General features: G+C 40.5%; 1 protein-coding gene across 1 annotated transcript in view; it reads right to left on the bottom strand.

Moving 5' to 3' along the window:
• ECT2L (epithelial cell transforming 2 like) overlaps positions 1–21,457 on the bottom strand; it is a 77,022-nt gene that overhangs the window by 16,904 nt on the left and 38,661 nt on the right. Inside the window, 5 exon segments of the mRNA XM_055324689.1 lie at positions 1,174–1,260; positions 6,866–6,969; positions 8,794–8,973; positions 10,561–10,653; positions 17,348–17,476. Coding sequence (XP_055180664.1) covers positions 1,174–1,260; positions 6,866–6,969; positions 8,794–8,973; positions 10,561–10,653; positions 17,348–17,476 — 593 coding nt within the window.

The following is a 21,457-nucleotide window of genomic DNA, read 5'->3' as shown; positions in this document are numbered from 1 at the left end:
AATTCATGAACCAAAATTAAAATGTAAAAGTAATTTAAGAGAAAATTCCAAAAACTCTCTCTATGGAATACTATAAACACACTGTTTTCAGCTACGTGTTACCTAATGAATTAAAAAAATAATAATAAAACATTTGTATCCCACCTGGCAGCTGGCTTGGAATCCATATTACTTTTTTTTGCATACATTTAAAAAAATGTTTGGAGTCTTCCAATATTTGTAATCATTTTGAATTAAGGCTTCAGTTGCCAAACCTTTCCTTGTTGTCTTAAAACCAACGTCAGGTGTTATGACCAGTAGCGGGATGAGACAATGTTCTTCATGGCACCATGTGAATGTGAACCCCCTGTCTGTAGTGATTCCTGGGGGTGGATCTGAGGTGCACCAGTGCCCACGCCACAAGGTCCACGCCTTCACCACCTGTAGCAGGTGGATTCATCCAGCGTACAGAGGCGCTGGGGTAGGAGCCCCAGGGCTGAGCTCCAGACCTCGGAATTCAAGTTTCTTTCTCCTCTGTCCCCTGGCTGTCTGACCTTAGGGAAGCGATTTAAGTGTTCTTACTGGAGTTCCTCGTCTACAAAACGTGGTTGCTAACGTCTACCTTAAAGGATTCTGAGAACGAAAATATGATGATGAATTTGTGAATGTGTGACAAAGAAAGGCAAAAGGGCGTGCACGTACTGCATGTCAGGGCAGGACAGAACCAAGCTTTGGCCTGCCTGCAGCCTCCTCCACATACTACCTTTTATAAACGGAAGGACTGAGCCCTCAAAGTTATATTGATTATCCTCAGACTTGAACTCAGACCACCAGCTAGGAGGTGTTAGAAATTGTGACCCTTTATGTCCATGTGCCATTTCTTTAAATTCTGTCTTCGTGTTATATTAGAAAGCAGAGTAGCACAGAGATAGCTCTTAGCCCCAAGATGTTACACTGCCATCCTCTTAGTTCGACTTCTCAGACCAAGACTTTCTCAAAAGAAAAATCTACCCAGTGGATTCCCTGAATTATATTTAGGTTTTTAAAATTCCCCTTAAGGGAAACTTTCAAGAAAAAAAGAACTAATCAGAATAAAGACTGAAGGGTTTTGTTTGTTTGTTTGTTTGTTCCCTTGTCTTTTTCTTTTGGTCAGGAGCAAAGCAAATGGAAAATTCTGTGTAGTGATCGGCTTACCAGTTTAACCAGCATCTCCAAGTTTGGATCGTTTTTGCTGAGACTTGATTTTGTGTCCTGAGGGCTGTCTTCCATAACATTTCTTTCCTGAGAATTAAATGCAGACTTGATTATGTGGGGGCAGGCCTTGGGATGTCTGAATGCCCAGGGGGGTGCTGTGCCCACAGGAGGCCTCCAGCTGCTAGCTGCCTGCCTTCAACGCCACTGTACCCCAGACAAAATGAATTAAGCACTTGACAAATTTGATGCCTCTCTTAAATTAAAGCTTATGTTTTAAAAAAATAACCTTTAGCTTCCTAAAAATGACATTGCACTTGAGAAATGAAATTCAGGAAAACCCCCTTCTCCCCTGGGGGGCAGGAGAGTGACACGGCTCCTCAGCAGCTCCTCCGAGGCTCCCGAAATCCCACACACTCCAGGCTTCTGCCTCATTCTGCTCTGTCACTCGTCAGTTGAGGGCACATGGCTTATCTTATGTTTAAAATTGCCAGAAGAAAAAGCTCACAGCACTTTGTAAAATCCACTTCTTTTTTTAATCTAATAAAAATGTGTCAGAAACAGTTCACATGCTCTCTCTGGACCTGTTCCCACATTTAAATATAGCTTAATTATTTTTTCACTTTCTTTGTTAGTTGTTCTTGTAGCTTCCATATAAATTAGCACATTAAAAAAAAATACCAAACAAACCAGTCCTGGGTGCGTGGGTGGCTCAGTCTTGGTTAAGCCACTGGCTCCTGGTTTCCACTCAGATCATGATCTCAGGGTCATGAGATGGAGATTGCGTCAGGCTCTGCACTGTGCATGGAGCCTGCTTAAGATTCTCTCTCTCTCTCTCTCCCTTTCCCCCCACCCCTTGGCTCTATCTCTCTCGAAAAATAAAAATAATAAAATAAAATATAAAATAAAATAAAGTAAAATAAAAAATAGTCCCACCTGCTGCCTGCAGGGTCCACTCTAACAGGGGAACAATAGCCCTGCGTTGGTGGTGAGAGCTAATGGGTGATTCCTGGTCACACTGCTGCCCTTCCTGGTGAAACATAAAAGTACTCATGGTAACCCCTTGAGATGTAGGGGTGAGACTTGAAGAAAAACATCAATTTACAGCCGAGACTTTTTTTTTGCCTTACTCTCCTCAGGGAAAATGGAGTTTTTAGTTAGTATCTGTAGCTGTTCTTTACGGCTGCCTGAAGCCTTTGTGTCAGAGCCCCAGGGCCCAAGCTGCAGGCAGCCAGCCCCTGCCTGGGGGGCCGGAGGCCCCCCCTGAGCCTGAGCAATGCGCAGCTGCCCCAGAGTCTCCCCCACCCTTTCTCTTCCCTGCTCTGTGGCTGTCCCGTCAGCCTGCCGTTCACTGACACATATGCTGGGCGGTGGGGATCTACTTTGAATTTTGATAAAATCATCCAGTTACTGCGAAAGAAACACATTCTCTTCTTTCAGAATAAATCTTGGTGCTGGTGACTTCTAGAGAGACATGAAAACTTCAAGTAGCCCGTGGTGACACTGTCTGTTGTATGGGTAGAAGTGGCTGCAGACATGAAATGAAAATTAAACTCAAACTGGCCCAAGAGTAAGAGGACCTAAATAGTACAGAATCGAATGCGGATCTCACAGGTCAGGGAGACAGCCGGTTCTAGGACGCCATCCTATTGTACGGGCTCACAGGAGTGCTGAGACCCTCAGCTCAGGCGTTGGCCCGGCCCCTTAGACCACCCCGGTTAGGTGGAACTTGCTCACTCCCACTGGGGCTTCATTTCACCTCTGGCTCAGCAGCAGCCATTTTTATTAAATATAAAGTTTTCTTTGTGGATAGGAAATTAATTTGGGGGGAAAAAAAGGAAATTAATTTGGCACAGTAATTTTGTTTGAATCTAAAAATAGCAAGTTTTTTCATTGTATACAATCCATCTAGTTTTTTAGAATTTTAGCCTTCTTTTTTTTTTTGGAAAGAGAAGGGGGAAGGGCAAAGAGAGAGAATCTCAGGCAGGCTCCACAGCCAGCACAGAGCTCCATCTCACCACCTGATCATGACCTGAGCCAAAATCAAGAGTCGGACACTTAACTGGCTGAGACACCCAGGAGCCCCTAAGACTATTTCTAAAAAGATTTCATCCCTTATTTTATTTTCAGGTGTGAATTCAGAGGAAGTAACAGGAACAACAAACTTGGCACATTTATAAAGGAACCATTATTTTGGGCTGGTGAGTCTTTGCCTTGGCTCTCTCCGTGACATATAAGGCAGACCTCTACTTACATGGTAAGAATTTTCCTAGCTTGCTTGCGTTGTCCAGATACATCCTAGTTACTGCTGATACTTCTCCCAGAAGTCATTCAGCTGTCTGAATTAGGGGCCCGAAATAGTTGTGAAAATGACAGATACAGCTCAGGAACAGCTCTGATTCTGGCTGTAGCCTGTCGCCATGGTTATACAGTATCAGTGTAAACACTATAGCTACACAAAACCAGGAGTGGCAACTGATGAGGCAGTAGTGGATAGGTAGGATCTGATGGGCAGATAGTAGGTAGGTAGGTAGACAGACAGACACACGTACACATATACATCTATCTGGGCAGAGTCTGGGCCTTCTGGGTGGAAGGTATCCCCTGTCTGGTCTTGCCTTCACACATAGCTCCATGTGTGTGTGTCTGGTCCTGGATTTGGCAGGCACATCCAAATCCCTCTTACAGAATTCCCTATGGAAGGGTCTTTAAAACAATTCTCTCAGAAGCAATTACTTTTCATTTCTGTGCCTGTGAGGAAATGCTCCAAGTGACCATTCATGTAGGTGTTAGAGTTTCCAGAGATGGTTCTTATCTATTGTCACATCTTTCAAATGTAAAATAAACACTTCAGGGGGTGCCTGGGTGGCCCAGTTGGGTAAGCATCTGCCTTAGGCTCAAGTCATGATCCCAGAATCCCAGATTGAGCCCCAAATCGGGCTCCCTGCTCAGCGGGAAGCCTGCTTCTCCCTCTTCCTCTGCCCTTGCCCCGCTTCATGCTCTCTGTCATAAATAAATAAATAAATAAATAAATAAATAAATAAATAAATAAATAAATCTTTAAAAAAGAAACACTTTAGAGAAGGAAGCATTGGTCATTTTGTCCCCATCACTTCCTTCAAGTTTTCTTGCTTCAAAGATGAACATTTCTGGAGTCTGTATGTCTGGCCTTGGGGGTGACAGCTTTGTTCTCAGGAAGAACAGTGGGTGGAAGAACTCCAGTGATGTTTCCACAGGTCGAGGATGATGCAGATGTTGTAAGGGCCTTGGAAGAATTTGGAACCCACGTGATGTGCTTGCATGTTGAGCATCCTCTTTAGTGAAGCAAGGGAAAGTGAGTGGTACTAGAATCCTGAGAGCTGTTGTTCAAAGGCTTTCCAAAGGCTGAAGGATGGATGGAGATAACATCCACCTTTTGGGGAGACTAAAACCCAAGAATCTCAGAGGATAATAGCTGCTATAATAAGTCAAAAGGCCTCTGAAAAGCAGAAGAGAAATCTGGATACTCATTTTGGTGTTCCCGCCCCCTCCTGCACATCCTGCTAATAGGCACCAGTCATGCCACATCTTCTGCTTCTGTGCAGACTTTATCTACCTCAAAGCAATGACTGTGGGCAGCCCCAGTGTGTCCTAGTTTCACCAAAAAAGTGTCCTGGGCTGCAAATGAAAACAGTTTCTCTTTAGTCTGTCCCAGGACTCCACTGGGTGAGCTGCATGATGCAAACTGCTGACTCTTCTCCTGTGCCTGGACGGTGCCACTCCGGTCGATGTGTGTGCCTTCCGCTTTCAAGGGGCTTAAATGTCACTCTTGTTATGAAACTACAAAACACCTTTTTAAATAATAATCCATGAAAGGGAAGTTCTTAGGGGAAATGACAAGTTGAAAGCTTTCCAAGTAGAATTACCCTTATTGTTTATGGATTTCTTAACCAATGTGTCTAATATACAGGGAAATAATGGCTTAAAATTGCAGCAATAACTTTACCTTTGGGAGTAAACTGAACGCTGCCTTTGGGTCACATTTTGTCGGAATAACATTTTCTTCAAGATCCTGGCTCCCTTTACCACATTTCTTCAGCAGAAAATCTGACAAAAATTCCATAGGTTTGTTCTAAAAAAATCCACCCCCCCAACACCAAAAGAAAAAAAGAGATAATTTCTGATTAAAACATTCATCTGGAATACGGACCAATACAAGTGCAGCAGGAAAGAACATATTTTTGGTAGTGTCGTCTTCTTTCTATCTAATTAAGAGGCTAGAAAGCAAAGTATTATTCGATTAAAGTCTAAAAATGGGTTGTAGTTATTCCCGATTCTCTTATTGTCACAATCCAGTTAGGATGTCAAGGTCTTGCAGGAGGGTCTCAAGATCTTTGGAACCATGTGGCCCAAGGTGGCCCAGGTCAGCACCAAGGCCACTCGGGAAACAGGAGCCCTGCTGTCTCTGGGGGGATGAGGGATGTAGCAGCAGGATGACCAGGCACAACAGACTAGGACACCTCCACATCCTGTTCCCTCTCAGGCTACCAGTGTGAGCACCCATGAAATTACATCATACAAGATGATTTTAAAATAATTCGTTTGGCAGTAAGGACACTGAAATTAGAGTAAACACGTTTAGTAATTCTTTAGTCTTTCAGGAGACAGGGCAAGATCTTCTAAGACCTCAGGGTCATCCCTGTGAACATCCCTAATCAATGTATCAGCAAAGCCCCCCTGCCACCCAGGGGGTAGGGGAGGCTGTACTTGGTGGGCTGCCAATGGGTAGCTAGAAAGTGAGAAGCTGGGTCTTCAGAGAAGACAAATTGTGGCTAACTGCAGCTTCTCAGACTCCACACTCTGCACGGCTGACTCTGGAGATGCCTGCTGCTGACCCAGGCAGCCAACTTGAAACCAGGGCAGACCCACGTACAAAGGCGATGTTAAGTTTGCCCACAGAGTAGAACTGCTATAGAAGAAGAGAAGGATTGAGAATCTTTCGTGGAGAACTAAAGACCTTGTATATATAGCATCAGTATGTTAATACCCCCCACTCCTGTCCTGCTCTCAATTTCCCCAGCCCACAGCTGCATAGCTCCTGGTCCTAGAGCCTCGCCATTGTCTCGAGGCAGACAGGGGTCCTGTAAACTCTCCTATTTCCTGATGCGTGGACTGACTTTTCTGGGAGAGTAGCCAAGATTGGTTTCTGATAAAAATGCTTCTTCACACTTTCCCCATGCCTGCCCCCAACCAAACTATTGATTTATTTATTCCTTTTCTTTCGCGTTCTCTTTCTCTTCCCCTCTCAGCCAGCCTTCTTTGCCTTTCATCTTTTTCCATCTGATTTCATGCTTTCTTGGTTTTCCTATCATACTATTAATTGTTTAAATTGTTGAGTAATGTTTATGTGAAACATAAAGCCACTAACATGTTGTTTAAAGAAGTCACTTCTGACTGAAATTAATCACAAGACAGAAAACAATGCACAGTGTAATGAAGTTTTAAATAACCTAGAAGATGTTCCCACTTGTCTATTTCCTACATCTAATACATCTTGGGCCCAGAATTTCTCAGTGGCTGACCTGATGTAATTTCTCAGGGAAATTGTGCCTCCAAAGGAGTACCCCCCCACATACACACACACAAATAAGAGCAAACTAAAAATGTATTTAAGTGTTGGGTATTTAAAGTTTATGTTCTTCAAAAAAACACTTACAGAATTATCTTTTGAAAGTTCCATCAATCCATCAGCCAGAGCTTGTGAAATTTCTTGGTTATCCAGAATGTTAGCCATATTCATGTTGTCAAAAGTAAATTGCCCTGTAAATATATAAAGCCATATGCCTCGTAATTAATTTATGTAGGAGATGTGATCAAGAAGAAAACAACTCAGTCCTCACAGTTGCTTTTTAGTAGATAAAAAATGTGAAGAATAAAAATTAAAATTCTATTATGCCATGGGAATTATCCACCATGATAAAATATAAATTGAGCAAGAGTAACTAAATGTAAAACATATTCAAAAGTACCTACCCTGGTAAGGCTGATATTAAATAGAATCTATAAATTGGACAATAAGGAGAGAAGATGTGAACATAAACCTTTTAAGTTTAAATTTTAGATTCTCAATCCCACCAAAACTTCCTCCTCCCTCCCCGTGTGTTTGTGCTCAAGTACATAAATACTTTAAGTCTACAGCAAATAATATACATCTGTAGTTACACAGACATCTTTTATAGTTATTTAATATTTTGAACAATGTGCATTTATATGCAAATAATTTTATTCCATTTAAATTCTCATAGCTTACAAATAAATATCATCAAAAAAATACTTCTATCGGGCAGCCTGGGTGGCTCAGCAGTTTAGCACTGCCTTTGGCCCAGGGCCTGATCCTGGAGGCCTGGGACCGAGTCCCACGTCGGGGTCCCTGCATGGAGCCTGCTTCTCCCTCTGCCTGTGTGTCTCTGCCTCTCTCTCTCTCTCCTCTCTGTGTTTCTCCTGAATAAATAAAATCTTAAAAAAAATAAAAATAGAAAAGGAAAAAAGAATTCCTTAAAAAAAATACTTCTATCTTGAAAAAGCTAATTTTCCCTGCTTTTCTCTTTGGTCCTTGGTATCTATGAAAAAAAAAAACAAAAACAAAAACAAAAACAGGAGAAATAATGTCTCCCGATTTATACTCTTATGACCATTTTTAAATATTGGTTGAACATCTGCTAAATGTGGTCAAGTGGATAGTATATCAAACCATGAAGACAACTCCCTGTTTTGGAGGCATTTATGTAAAGCAATGCAGAACATAAATTGACACAAAATATATCCATGCAAAAAAAAATATATATATATATATCCATGCATACTTGTGTGCTATAGCTCTTGTGTAGACAGAAATTGTGGCAATAGGACCTTAATAATAAGTAGGGCAGGGAGAGAAGAAGGAAGCGAGGCATAACTATTAATGACTTGATTTTGAGGGCATTTTAGTCAGATGGGAAAAGTTAAGGATAAATTGAATAGGTAATAAAAATGGGGGGTCCTTAGCGCAGATGATAAATAAACAAAACAAAAAAAACTTCATTATAATGAATGGACTGATTTAGGGGAAGATCTGGTTGACACAGAATATGGTTTCCAAGACTCTAGTGTGATAAATCAGTCATGAGTAGGGAGTGCAAATGGGATGATAAATTCGGTTATGTCCAACAGGCTCAACAGAGGACCATAGAGCCCATCACCAAATCGAGTATTTTATATGGAAAATACACAAAACATCATTGTAGAACAATTTAAGTAATGGGAGTTGTGTCTAGGAATACCTGAACTTTTAGAGCAAATTGTGGTGGGAAAAGGGGCACAGCCCTCTGGGTTAGCAAACCCTCAGAGTTTGGTCCAGGTTAACAACTGACTGGCATGGCATTAAGACGGTCCTATTTAAAATGAACTAGCTTCCCCATTTTGAAGATGAATATTTTTGCTCTCAGTCGATATTCACTACATTTGAAAGGAGATATGAAAAACAAAGGAAATAAAGTTTTACTAAACAGGTATAAAAGACTTTTGCTTCCTAACCTTGTATTATCCACTCTAGATCCGGAACCACCTTCGTGATGAACCTGCAACAGAAGCAGCACGAGTTCTTACCTATTATCCTGGCACTAATATTCTTCTGCAACTCCTTGAAGAGAGGACTCAACTGCTTCCTTACTGATTTCAAGGTGTCTTCCAGAAAGTCTGTGACACGGGACCACGTGAACAGCTTTGCTTCGCTGAAGTAGACGGAACATGGAGCCCTTTCCGGTCGTCCCAGCCAATCACTGAGAACTGACATTATTTTCTCCTTTTATTATTGTGGGCTGGAGCTCAGATGAAAGAATCCTTCATGTTTATGGTACAACAAAAACTTAGTTGTGTTTATAGTAGGCATGTTATCCTTTCTCATTAGAAGACTAAGATAAACACCCATTGTCTGCTTTCCAAGGTAAAATTCGAAGCTCAGGAAGGACACAGTGAATAATTTCAATTGCCTATCTCTTCTTTGATAGATAGGGTTGACATATTATATTTGAAATAAAAATTAAGTAGCTTCTGGATTTGTATATCAGGAAGCAGAGTAGGCAAGAAGGTGCTGCTTTTTCTTTACATCCCAAAATGAACATACAAGACAACCCCACTCTGCCCAGTTTCCCCACCATGTTGTCCAAAGTCATCTTGGGCTAGCTGGCCCTGTGGCTTTCTTACTTCACATCCAGCTGCTCTCTCTCTCTCTGAACATCTCTACATGACTGTAGTGGGTGCTTAAGGAAGCTCTCTCGTTGGAACATCAATTACTAAATGATGCTGTGGCATGTTAAATCTTTCTTTCTGTCCTCACTGGATAGACAGTCTCATTTGATTCACCTTCCCTCATTTTTGTTGATAAACATGTACAACTCTTTCTAATGTGTTTTTCCTGAAGAAAACTATGAAGAAGAGAGGGAAAAGGAAGGTGAACAGAAGGAAGAGAAGACAGAGGGGTAAAGGAAGAAGGCTGCTCCATCCAGAACAGTGTTTGCACTGAGCTCCACCCCGCAAGGCTGCCATCCTCTCTGCACAAGGCCCATTGAGCTATCACTTAGTAATGTGACTATATAACTACAATAAACAAGTGACTTCTGCTATCAGGTCAATGCTCTTTTCGTAGATACATGGACTCTTTTCCCTTACAGGTTTCCAGTCATGCCAGTTCCCCCAGGCTTGAAACTCCCTTGACATTTGGCATTAGAGACACCATGCTTTATATGGTTTCTATGTGGCCCCAAACCCCGTGTAATAGGAGGCCAGGGAGTTTTAAAGGGAGAATTGTCCCTGCCACTTTAGCAGAGCAATGTGGATCTCTTGTTGGTCAGCCAGTGTTACATCTGCATTTAATATTTGCAGCTTCAATTTCTAAATGAAACTTTGCTGTCAGCTCTATATTTTATCTTTGTGTTTCCTCTCAGATAATGCAATTGAATTGGAACCTGAGCAAGCCCCTTCACCATCTCTTTATAGCTGTGATTCTCATTTCCAAATGAAACCATATTGATCATATCTCCCTAAGAAAAATTATTCTTTGTACTTACTATTCCTCTAGACCAGCAACTATACATCTGTAACTATTAAAAATGATGTTTTCAACAGAGTTTGTGTACATCATGGTTTGAAGCAAATATTTGCAATAAATAATCCCTTTCTAAGCAAATGAAATGACAGTGGGCAGTGGGAAATGACACAGTTTGGGTAGTGACAGCATTCCTTTAGAGAAGGAATGGAAGGCAGTAAGTGACATGGGCCAGAAGGCTTATTATTATTAGCTGTGCTTTGTCTTTTGGTGACCTAGGAGTTGGCAGATGTCACTGGGCACCGTGCTCAGTCCCCATATACACTTACTGTGTTGGTAAGAGCCTGTTGCAATTCCCGTTGGGGCAGTAAAGAACGTGCCAGTTAGCTGAGACAGCTGGGAAAGAACTTCTATTCCTGCCTCTGCAGAGTGAAAAATACTTTCATTAGCTTACTCATAGGTTTTGCCTTGGAACATTTAAGTATTACTTAGGAGTGCTAAGCTGGCTAGGAATGGCTGCTAGGATTTCTCATCTTCAATTCAAATCCCTCATGAAACACTTTATAGCTTGCCCCTCAATGCCTAAGTCCAAACAATTGATGAGGACTGAATTGCTGGAGAGACAGGGCATGAAGGTGGACCTGGTGCTTATTTTTCAAGGTGGAATACTCAGGCCAAAGGACTGAAGAGTTTACATATCTTTTCTTTTCTTCTTAAGGATTTTATTTATTTATTCATGAGAGACACAAAGAGAGAGGCAGAGACATAGGCAGAGGGAGAAGCAGGCTCCATGCAGGGGACTGTTGCGGCACTCCATCCCAGGACCCTGGGATCACGCCTAAGCCAAAGGCAGACACTCAACCACTGAGCTATCCAGGCATCCCTACTTATATTTTCTAAAATAGTCTGACTCAAAGGAGAAATCTTATTATAAGAGGAGAGATTTAAAACGGTTGAAACTGTTAAACAAGAGGTCAAAATTTAGTGTGGCATTAATTTCATCCCTTCTTCAGGGACACAGCATAAAGATTGAATTCAGGATATAGAATTCAGGATTGAATTCAGGATATAGAATGAATTACTTTGAGTGAAACTAAGATATTGGGTTATGTATTTTAATTCTTTCTGGCCTAAGAATAAACAATTACTCCAAATTGTGTGGAACAAGGTGGCAGTAGATGAAAGAAAGGTGGGATGTCTCTCATTTACGAGGGTCTAATCTTTTAACTGGCAAATGGATCAATGAAATTGAATGATGTCCATAGGTATACCTACATATATGTAGTCGATTGATTTCAACAAAGATGCAAATGGAATGCCCTGAGAAAAGGACAGTCTTTATAAGGAATGGTGTTGGAAAAGTTAGATATCCATACATAAGAAATCCCACAAAACTGCAACTCATATTCTAATGCTATATAAAACAAGCATATAAATCAATGCATCAGAAATCTAAAAGTCAAACTATAAATAATTTAGAAATTATTTATTTCTAAGGGATGCCTGGGTGGCTCAGAGGTTGAGTGTCTGCCTTCAGCTCAGGGTGCAATCCTAAGGTCTGGGATCAAGTCCTACATCGGGCTCCCTGCATGGAGTCTGCTTCTCCCTCTGCCTATGTTTCTACCTCTCTCTTTCTCTGTTCCTCATGAATAAATAAATAAAATCTTTAAAAAGAAAAGGAATTATTTATTTCTCAAATAAAGAAATCTTGTGAACTTTAGTTAGGTAGAGAGTTTTCAGATATGACACTGAAAGCATAATCCATAGAAGAAAAAAATAGATATATTTGACTTCACAAAAATTAAGAACTTCATCTCTTCAAAACGGACTATTTAGAGGAAACATAAGTCACAGAGTGGGAGAAAATATTTGTAAGTTATTTTTCTAGAATATATAAAGTTTTCAATAAGAAAATAAATGGGCTAATTTTTTTAATAAATTAATTTTTATTGGTGTTCCATTTACCAACATACAGAATAATACCCAGTGCTCATCCCGTCAAGATGGGCTAATTTTTAAAATGAGCAAAAGACTTGAACAGACATTGCACCAAGGAAGACCAATGAATGGCAAATAAGCACATGAAAAGATGTTCAGCATCATCAGTCATTAGGAAAATGCAAATTAAAGCCACAATGAGATATTACTGCATATCCACTCAAAGGGCTAAAATTAAGAAGACTATGTACCCAGTGTGGGGGTACTATGCAACTAGAGTTCTCATACATTGCTAGTGGAAATGTAAAATTGTAAAACCACTTTGGAAAATAGTTTAGCCATTGTTTAAAAAAGTTAACACCTGTCATCTGACCCAACCATTTTACTCCTAGGTATTTATCCAAGAGAAGTAAGAGCATATGTTCACACATATGTTCATAGCAAATTTATGCATAAGACCCAGGAACTGGAAATAACTCAAATATCTATCAACAAGTGACTGAATAAACAAATTGTGGTATATACATAGAATGTAATAATTCCCAGCAATAAAAAAAACCAATGAGCTGTTGATACAGGCATCAAACAGATGAATCTAAAATAATTCTTCTGAGTGAAAGAAGCTTGACAAAGAATGCACAGTGTATGATTCCATTTATAGAAAATTCCATAAAATACAAACTAATACATTGTGAAAGAAAGTAGATCAGTGTTTGATTCAGGATGTGGGTGGGGAGAAGCAGGAGGGAAAAACTACAGTGGCATGAGGAAAATTTGGGAGGTAGTGAATATGTTCATTATCTTGATTATTTTATGGTTTCACAGGATATGTAGACCTATGTCAAAACTTATCCAAGTGTGGGCAGCCCAGGTGGCTCAGTGGTTTGGTGCCGCCTTCAGCCCAGGGCATGATCCTGGAGACCTGGGATGGAGTCCCATATCGGGCTCTCTGCATGGAGCCTTCTTCTCTCTCTGCCTCTCTCTTTCTCTCTTTCTATGTGTGTCTCATGAATAAATGAATAAAAATCTAAAAAAATAAAACTTATCCAAGTGCATGCTTTAAACATCTATAGTTTATTGTATGTCATTTATACCTTTGTAAAGCTGCTTGAAAAAACTTTTTAAGACTTTATTTATTTTATTACTTATTTTAGAGAGTGAGCAGGTGGAGGGAGGGGCAGAGAGAGAGAGAGAGAGAGAGAGAGAGGGAGAGAGAGGGAGAGACAGTCTCAAGCAGACTCCCTGCTGAGCATGTAGCCTGGCAGTGTGGAATCAATCTCACAACCTTGGGATCATGACCTGAGCCAAAACCAAGAATTGGGTGCTTAACCATCTGAGCCACCCTGGCAGCCCTTTAAAATTTTCAAATAATGTCCCCAAAAAACAAATTTTAGGTTTTTGGCTTATGAAGTAACTGGGTGAATGTTATCTTAATTGAGGAATCCTAGGGAAGGGGTTGGTTTGGTGCTAGGGAGGCAAATAAAAGTTTTAGATGCATTAACTCTGAGATGCCTCCTAGATGCACAAACCCAACATTCTTAAGTAGATGTCAGGTAGGAGCTAACTGTGAGTCTCAGCTCAGAGATCTCAGAGCCAGAAGCATACATTTGGGAGTCTTGAGTTCATAGATCAGATTCAGAGCGGGACTGGATGAGGTTGCCTATGCAAAGAGTGTGGTTGTGGAAAGGTTGAAGAATTTTCAGAGGAGGAGGAGCCAGCAAAGGAAATGGAGAAGAGCCCACTGGCCTAAGGAGGCAATTCTGGGAGAGGGTGGTGTTAGGGAAATCCAGAGAAGAAGATGAGCTTCCAGGAGCAGTGTCTATCTGCATGAAATGCTGCTGAGGTCAGAGCAAGGTAAGCATGGAAGAAGGACCATTGGATTTGGGCATGTGGAAGTGCTTAGAGTCTCCCACAGGCAACGATAGTAGAGAGAAAGAGACCATTTGGAAGAGCTTGAGGAGTGAGTGAGGGGTGAGGAAGGTAAAGTTGTCAGCATAAACCAGTGGTTCCCCAAGCATGCCTTGGAGCAGCAGCACCTGGGAACTTGTTAGAAATGCAAATTCTCAGGCCCCATGCCACAACTACTGAGTAAGAAATGCTAGGATGAGACCCAGCAGTGTGTACTTTAATAAACTTTCTAGGTGATTAAAATACATATTAACATTTGAGAATCATTAGTTTAGTCAGCATGTAGGTGTATATAGGTAAGTATATAGAAATGAGGGAAAGTTCATGGTCTCTTTCTCTCTTTTTTTAAGCACAGGAGCTGCTACTACAGGTAGCATCCTGATTTGATAGGGATGACTCAGTAAAGAAGGAGGAATTGAGGCTGTTGGAGAGGATTGTGAGAATGTGGCGGTGAGGAGGTGAAAGGAAGTGGTACACAGAGTTCAAGTCAGTGCTTGATCTCTGATTTGAATGGAGGTGTTTCTTCCATTGTGACAGAAGGGAAGACAGAGAATGAAGGTAAGAGGTGGAGTAGGTGGTGGATTTGGTGGTGGGAGGGAAATGTGGGAGTTTTCTCAGGGCAGTAAAAGGTGAGGTCAACAGCTGAGAGAGGTTCGTGAAAGATCGACAAGGAGGAGAAGGGATGATACACAGTCATCTCAAAGAGTGGGGAAAGGAATTTACCAACAGAAGGTGGTAGGACCGCTTCTCAGTGCTGCAATCCCATTGATATTTTTGCCATCAAAGTCAAGGTAGATTACTAAGAATAGCTGTAGTACTGTTTTCAACAGGCTTTAACTGCTTTAGGGCAGGCAGGCATAGATTATACAGATGATGGCGTTTAAGGAGCACAGAAATTTAGCCCAAGAAAGAGAAACAAAGAAGTTCAGATTCTTTGCAAGAGAGTAATGACAATAATGAACCTTTAAATCCAAATTTCACAAGGATGGAACCGAGGATGAAGGCGCGGTAACAGGGTGAAAAAGTGGGAGCGTGTGCGTTGGTGGTCTTAAGGCAAAGTGCTAAAAAAAAATAAAATAAAATAAAATAAATTAAAAAAAAAAAGGCAAAGAGCTGATAGAGTAGAAATGTTTGGAACATGGATGTTTGGATTATTTAGTACCTAATTTGGAAGTGGTACTCAGAGAGAAAAATGCTGGAGGCTACACAGCTACTGGGGGTGACAAGCTCCGGAGTGATGTGTGAGGTGGCACAAAAGAGACTTTTGGACTGAGAAGCCAAGGTCTTTTCACTGAATCAGGGTCTTGATGGCTTGTCCAGGTGGAAATTACACTTGACGAGGAGTTCAGGGATGATTTGGGGGCCATGATGGTGGTGAGAGATTTACCGTTGGGTTACCATTAAGTTTCACTGGAGACAATTTTTTGTCACCAAATTTATTGTTCTTTCCTCCTTTTGCCCTTATTCTCAATCTCTTTCAAGGTCACCTTTCAATGCCTTACTTTCTCAAATCCTCTCTTTTACTCCAGTTTAAAAATTTGCTTTGCAGGGCACCTGACTGTCTCAGTTGGTGAAGCATGCAACTCTTAATCTTCGAGTTGTAAGTTGGATCCCCGTGTTGGGTGTAAAGATTACTTAAAATCTTTTTTAAAAATGCTCTTATTATAAAAGTAATACTAGTCCATTACAGAAAATAGGGACAGATAAGAGATTTTTAATAAAAGGAAAGAAAAGTCACGTATCTATCTAACTATTGTTAACACCTTGGTATACATCCTTCCAAACCCTTTTCTGTACACTGCTACCCTTCCACACACACACACACACACCACACACACACACAGGTTTTAAACAAGGAATCACACCATCCGTATTCAAAAGCAGAAAAGCTGCAAAACCCATCTGGAGATAAATGCTGTTAATAATTTTGTTATACTTCCTCCTAGATTTTTCTAGGTGTAGTTTCTACAGTTAAGATTACACAATTATAACTATGTAAAAAAATTACAGTATTTTGTAATTCGTTTTCTTTTAAACCCCTTTCCATCCTTTTGTTTTTCCCTTTACCTCAGTTGAAGCCTGTCAGGAGCATACTTGGCATGTATGAATAGTTCAGTGAAATCTGAGGATTAGAAGGAACTTTAAAAGTCAGAGTTCCAAAAAAAAAGTCAGAGTTCTGGGATCCCTGGGTGGCACAGCGGTTTAGCGCCTGCCTTTGGCCCAGGGCGCAATCCTGGAGACCTGGGATCGAATCCCACGTCGGGCTCCCGGTGCATGGAGCCTGCTTCTCCCTCTGCCTCTCTCTCTCTCTCTCTCTCTCTCTGTGTGTGTGTGTGTGACTATCATAAATAAATAAATTTAAAAAAAAAGGTCAGAGTTCCCTAAGGAATGGGTAATAAGAAACGTTGAGAAAATTTAATTATATACTCCCTCTGCCTTGCTCTGCTTGGCATTAAAAAAAAAAAAAGAAAAAAGGCCCATGAGTGTAGAGCTTTTATTTAATAGCTGTCTAAAAAGTGAATTTGTCCTAATGTTTCTAAAGTTTCTCTTCATGTTAAAATCAACTTTGAATTATAATGACTGATATGAGACAGATGGGCACCTAAAATTCTATCAGCAACCTCCAGGATCAGCAATCAGTCTCATTTTTAGCAAGCACTTCATTTGGGTTTAATATTCAAATATTATTTAAACATTTCTATTATTTATTTTTATTGTAAGTATTTTTATAAATACAGTTATTGTAACTATTTACATTATTTTGATATTCACAAGACCTGTCAGGTAAAGTACTATTATCCTTATGAGGAAACAGAGGTTTACAAACTTGCCCAAGGCCACATGGCTAAAGTGGTGTGAGTGGGATTCAAGTCCAAGGTCCTTGCTCACAAGTTCATGCTCACTCCTTCCAGGTTCAGAACATAGCAGGGAGACTTTTCTCAGACCAACTGATTATGGTTTCAGCATTTCCCCCTCTATAGAGGAGGCTGATTTTACTGTATTTTCCAGAAGAGATACTGGTAGTATTCCTGGCTGGCTCTTGCCACTAGTGACTTCATTCTGCAGGGACAGGTTACTCTGACCATTAACCTCAGGTCTTTGCCCCCTAAATACCTGAGTATGTGAGGTGTGAGAGAGAAAGAAGGAGTAAAATGTGACTGAATCATTTGAATTGAAGGCATTTCAAATATTCACAACATATTACTATGGAAGGCCATGACCACTGCCATTTATTTATTTATTTATTGACCACTGCCTTTTAAAACTGACCTGATGCTCCAAGTGGTACAAAGAGGTCCACATGACCCCCTTCTTCTTCAGGGGCCACATAGCTTCCTGACTTCTCCCAGAAGTCTCTCACTTCAGGCCTCAGTAAATTTTTAATACCAATTTTATAACCTGAGGAAGAACTCAAAATGTCATATTAGTTTATAACATTATCATGAACAGAAACTCTTAGCACTCTGTGAAAATGCAATCACAATTCAAAAAGCCAGTGACTGCTGGAGGCCTCAGATCTGGAGGGAGCCTCTGCTTCAGTGGTGCACCATATCAGGGCCACAGGAGGACTCCGACGTGACCATAATCTCCTTCACATTTTGGGTTTATTGGAAACGGCACATTTAGATTTAGGACATTATCTCTCTGCCATTACTGTGCAGCAGGGTGCATTGCCAGGCTCCCAGCAGGGTTTAGGGTAAATGGCCAGTCAAGTCCTGGGATTTTTGCAACCAAGGTCCAAAGTAAGGTGTCAATCAAAAAATAAGTCATTCAGAATAGAAGGCTCTCAGAGATGGTAAACATCCCTGACACTCTCACTTGCTGGGAATTCTGGATGATGATTCAATGAATCTGCATGTGTCTCGACCCATTTCTAAAGGAGTCCTGGAGATTCTGAATTCTTAAATCCCGGTAAGGGAATGAAAACAAAGTCAGGGAAGAATCCCAACATTTCACTTCTTTCCATCAAGAAATCTAGATACAGAATGGAAGGACCTCTTCAATTGAATGGAGTAAGAGATCTCATTTTGTTCTTAATTTTAAGGCAAAAGCTCTTGGGGAAACACCACAATTATATAGAAAGAAACTTTAGTTTTCAGATATTTTGTTATGTTAGTATTGGTTTTAAAAAAGAAAACAAGGTGGGGCACCTGGGTGGCTCAGTCAGTTAAGCATCCAACTCTTGATTTCTGTTCAGGTCATGATCTCAGGGTCATGATTCTCTCTCTCTCTCTCTTTCTCTCTCTTTTTTCTCTCCCTCTCCCACATTCTCCCCCCCTCCCCTCTGCCTCTGCCCCTCCTCTCTATCTCTTTCTCTCCTTCCTCCCTCTCAAATAAGTAAATAAATAAGAAAACGTGGAAAAGGCAGAGTTTGAAAATCCTTCTCACCTGCACAACATAAAGTCTGAGATGCTAGAAAACTTTAATAGGTCCTTTTACTCTGTAAGAGGTAAACCTACTAAACCACAGTATAAATTTCAATTGATACCTCTCCATCATTTAGAGAAAAGCTACCATGTAATTACTCATAAATGTAAACCCTAAGTAGTAGCTGTGCTGTACTTCCAGGGGGGGATATAAAATTAGATGTGGAACACAACTTATTCCATACATAGGTCAACTAAACAAGGAAAGACAAAAATAAGTAAAGATAAACCAGAAGTAGTTTATTTTTGTTAATAAAATTTATCAAACCTATTCCAAGCATGCCAAGTTCTAGCTGTTAGCAAGCCCAACTATAGAGCCCAACAGTTAAAACCAGAAATAGAAAAACAAACAAACAAAACCCAGAAATAGACAAGACTGATTAATTCATGTTTCAAATAAAACCCATCATACCTATTTCTTACCGCACCTCCTTGAGGCATCGAAAAGACATTTTTGCAATGATTGGAACATTCCAATCAAACCAGAAAAGCCCTGATAGCAATGAAATGCCTAGAAGACCACACCCCACGTGTCTCCTTCCCTGACTGTGATTGTAGGCTGAACACATACTGGCCCCCTCTCATGATCACGTGCTCCCTGCCTGCTCCCTTGCATGTACCCCACAACCTGTTTCTTTCTTTTCTTTCTTTCTTTCTTTCTTTCTTTCTTTCTTTCTTTCTTTCTTTCTTTCTTCCTTTCCTTTCTTCTTCTTTCTTCCTTCTTCCTTTCTTTCTTTCTTTCTTTCTTTTTCTTTCTTCTTTTCTTTCTTTCTTTCTTTCTCTCTTTCTTTCTTCATGAGAAACACACACACACACAGAGAGAGAGAGAGAGAGAGAGAGAGAGAGAGAGGCAGAGACACAGGCAGAGGGAGAAGCAGGCTCCATGCAGGGAGTCGACTCAATCCCGAAACTCCAGGATCACGCCCTGAGCTGAAGGCAGATGCTTAACCGCTGAGCCACCTAGGCATTTCTGAACCTGTTTCTATAAAAGTCCAGTGTCCATCTCACAGGTGGAGAGGTCAGTTGTTAAGGCATAAGCCTGTCACCTCCCCTGGTTACTGGCACCCAAAATAAATTTCTTCCTTTCTTTTTTCCAAACCCTATCTCTTGAGTGATTGGCTTCTCTTGCCACTGAATTTATCCAAGTTTATTCAGCCACAGTGTTGACAAACCCAGCCAGGAGCTCTGCTATCCATTTTACAGCCCTCTTGAAATTCCCCCAGATGGAGCAGTTGCCCTCCGCAGAGCACCAGGGCTTCCCTGCTCATTTCCTGAGTTAGCAGCTGGGATAGATCACTGGGTAACATAGCCATAGAGGCAGTAGTTTGATGGGTGATTCAGGTACCCACTTTGCCATTTTATGAGTTCCCTGCCAGCTGGACCCTTGACCATCTCATTCTCTTTCTTCCCTCATCTCACAAAGATGGAAGATTTCACACTAGTAAATCTTAAAACCATTCTATTTTAGGTTAACAAGGAAAGATGTAAGTTATAGTATAAGGAAGAAACTGAAACTTTAATTCTAAAACATTCATCTCCTTCTCTCAGAGAAGGATAACCATTGACATTTTAAAAAGATGATCCATACAAGTTAATGATATCAGTCAATCCTTTCCTTTGTGGTATAAGCCATTTGGAAGTACAATGACTGCTGTTCATGCATACCAATTTATAGATCTTGGGTTTTGCTGCTATTATAATTGCTACACTTTCACCAAACTTAAAAACTTTTGTGAAGAACATAATTAGAGTAAAAGACAGCATAGAGAATGAGAGAAAATATTTGCAAATAGTGTATCTGATAAAAGATTAATATCTAGACCATATAAAGAATGTCTATACCTCAATAAAGAATGTCAAATAAACCCATCAGAAAATGGGCAAAGGACTTCATTAGATATATGTAAAGAAGATACACAAATAGCTGATAAGCATATGAAAAAATTCTCAATATCACTAATTAGTAGACAAATGCAAATCAAAGCCATAATGAATATCACCTTAAACCCATTAAGATAGTTACTATCAACTAAAAACAAACAAAAACACAGAAAATAACAAGTTTTGACAAGGATGTGAAGAAATTGGAGCCCCTGTGCACCATTAGTGGGAGCACAAAATGGTGCAGCCACTATGGAAAATATTGTGGACATTCCTCAAAAAATTAAAAATAAATTACCATGTGATTCTGCAACCCCACTTGTGGATATATATCCAAAGGAATTTAAAGTAGAATCTTAAAGGGATATCCACACTCATGTTCATAACAGTGCTATTCACAATAGCCAAGAAGTGGAAGCAACCTAAATGTCCATCAGCAAATGAAAGGATAAAATGTAGTCTATAGAAATGATGGAATATTATTCAGCTTTAAAAAGTAAAGGAAATCCTGTCATAAGCTACAACATGGATTAAACTTAAGGACATTGGGATCCCTGGGTGGTGCAGCGGTTTGGCGCCTGCCTTTGGCCCAGGGCGCGATCCTGGAGACCCGGGATCGAATCCCATGTCGGGCTCCCAGTGCATGGAGCCTGCTTCTCTCTCTGCCTGTGTCTCTGCCTCTCTCTCTCTCTCTCTGTGTGACTATCATAAATAAATTAAAAAAAAAAAACTTAAGGACATAATGTTAAGTAAAATAAGCCAGTCACAAAGTTAAATACTGCATTATTTCACTTATATGAGGTATGTAAAGTAGTCAATTTCACAGGAAGAGAAAGTAGAATGGTAGTTCCTAGGGGCTGGAATAAGAGGGAAGAGGGAAGTTCTTATTTAATGGTGTGATGATTGATTTTACATGTCAACTTGACTGAGTTAGGGGTGCCCAGATATTTGGTCAAATATAATTTTGGATGTGTCTGTGAGAGTGTTTGGGAATTAATGTTTGAATAGGCAGACTGAGTAAAGCAGATTGTTCTTCCCAGTGTGGGTGGGCCTCCTCCAATCAGTTGAAGGT

Source organism: Nyctereutes procyonoides, unplaced genomic scaffold, assembly GCF_905146905.1.
Source record: "Nyctereutes procyonoides isolate TBG_1078 unplaced genomic scaffold, NYPRO_anot_genome, whole genome shotgun sequence".
Classification (NCBI taxonomy): domain Eukaryota; kingdom Metazoa; phylum Chordata; class Mammalia; order Carnivora; family Canidae; genus Nyctereutes; species Nyctereutes procyonoides.
This window is presented reverse-complemented; position numbering and strand designations above follow the sequence as displayed.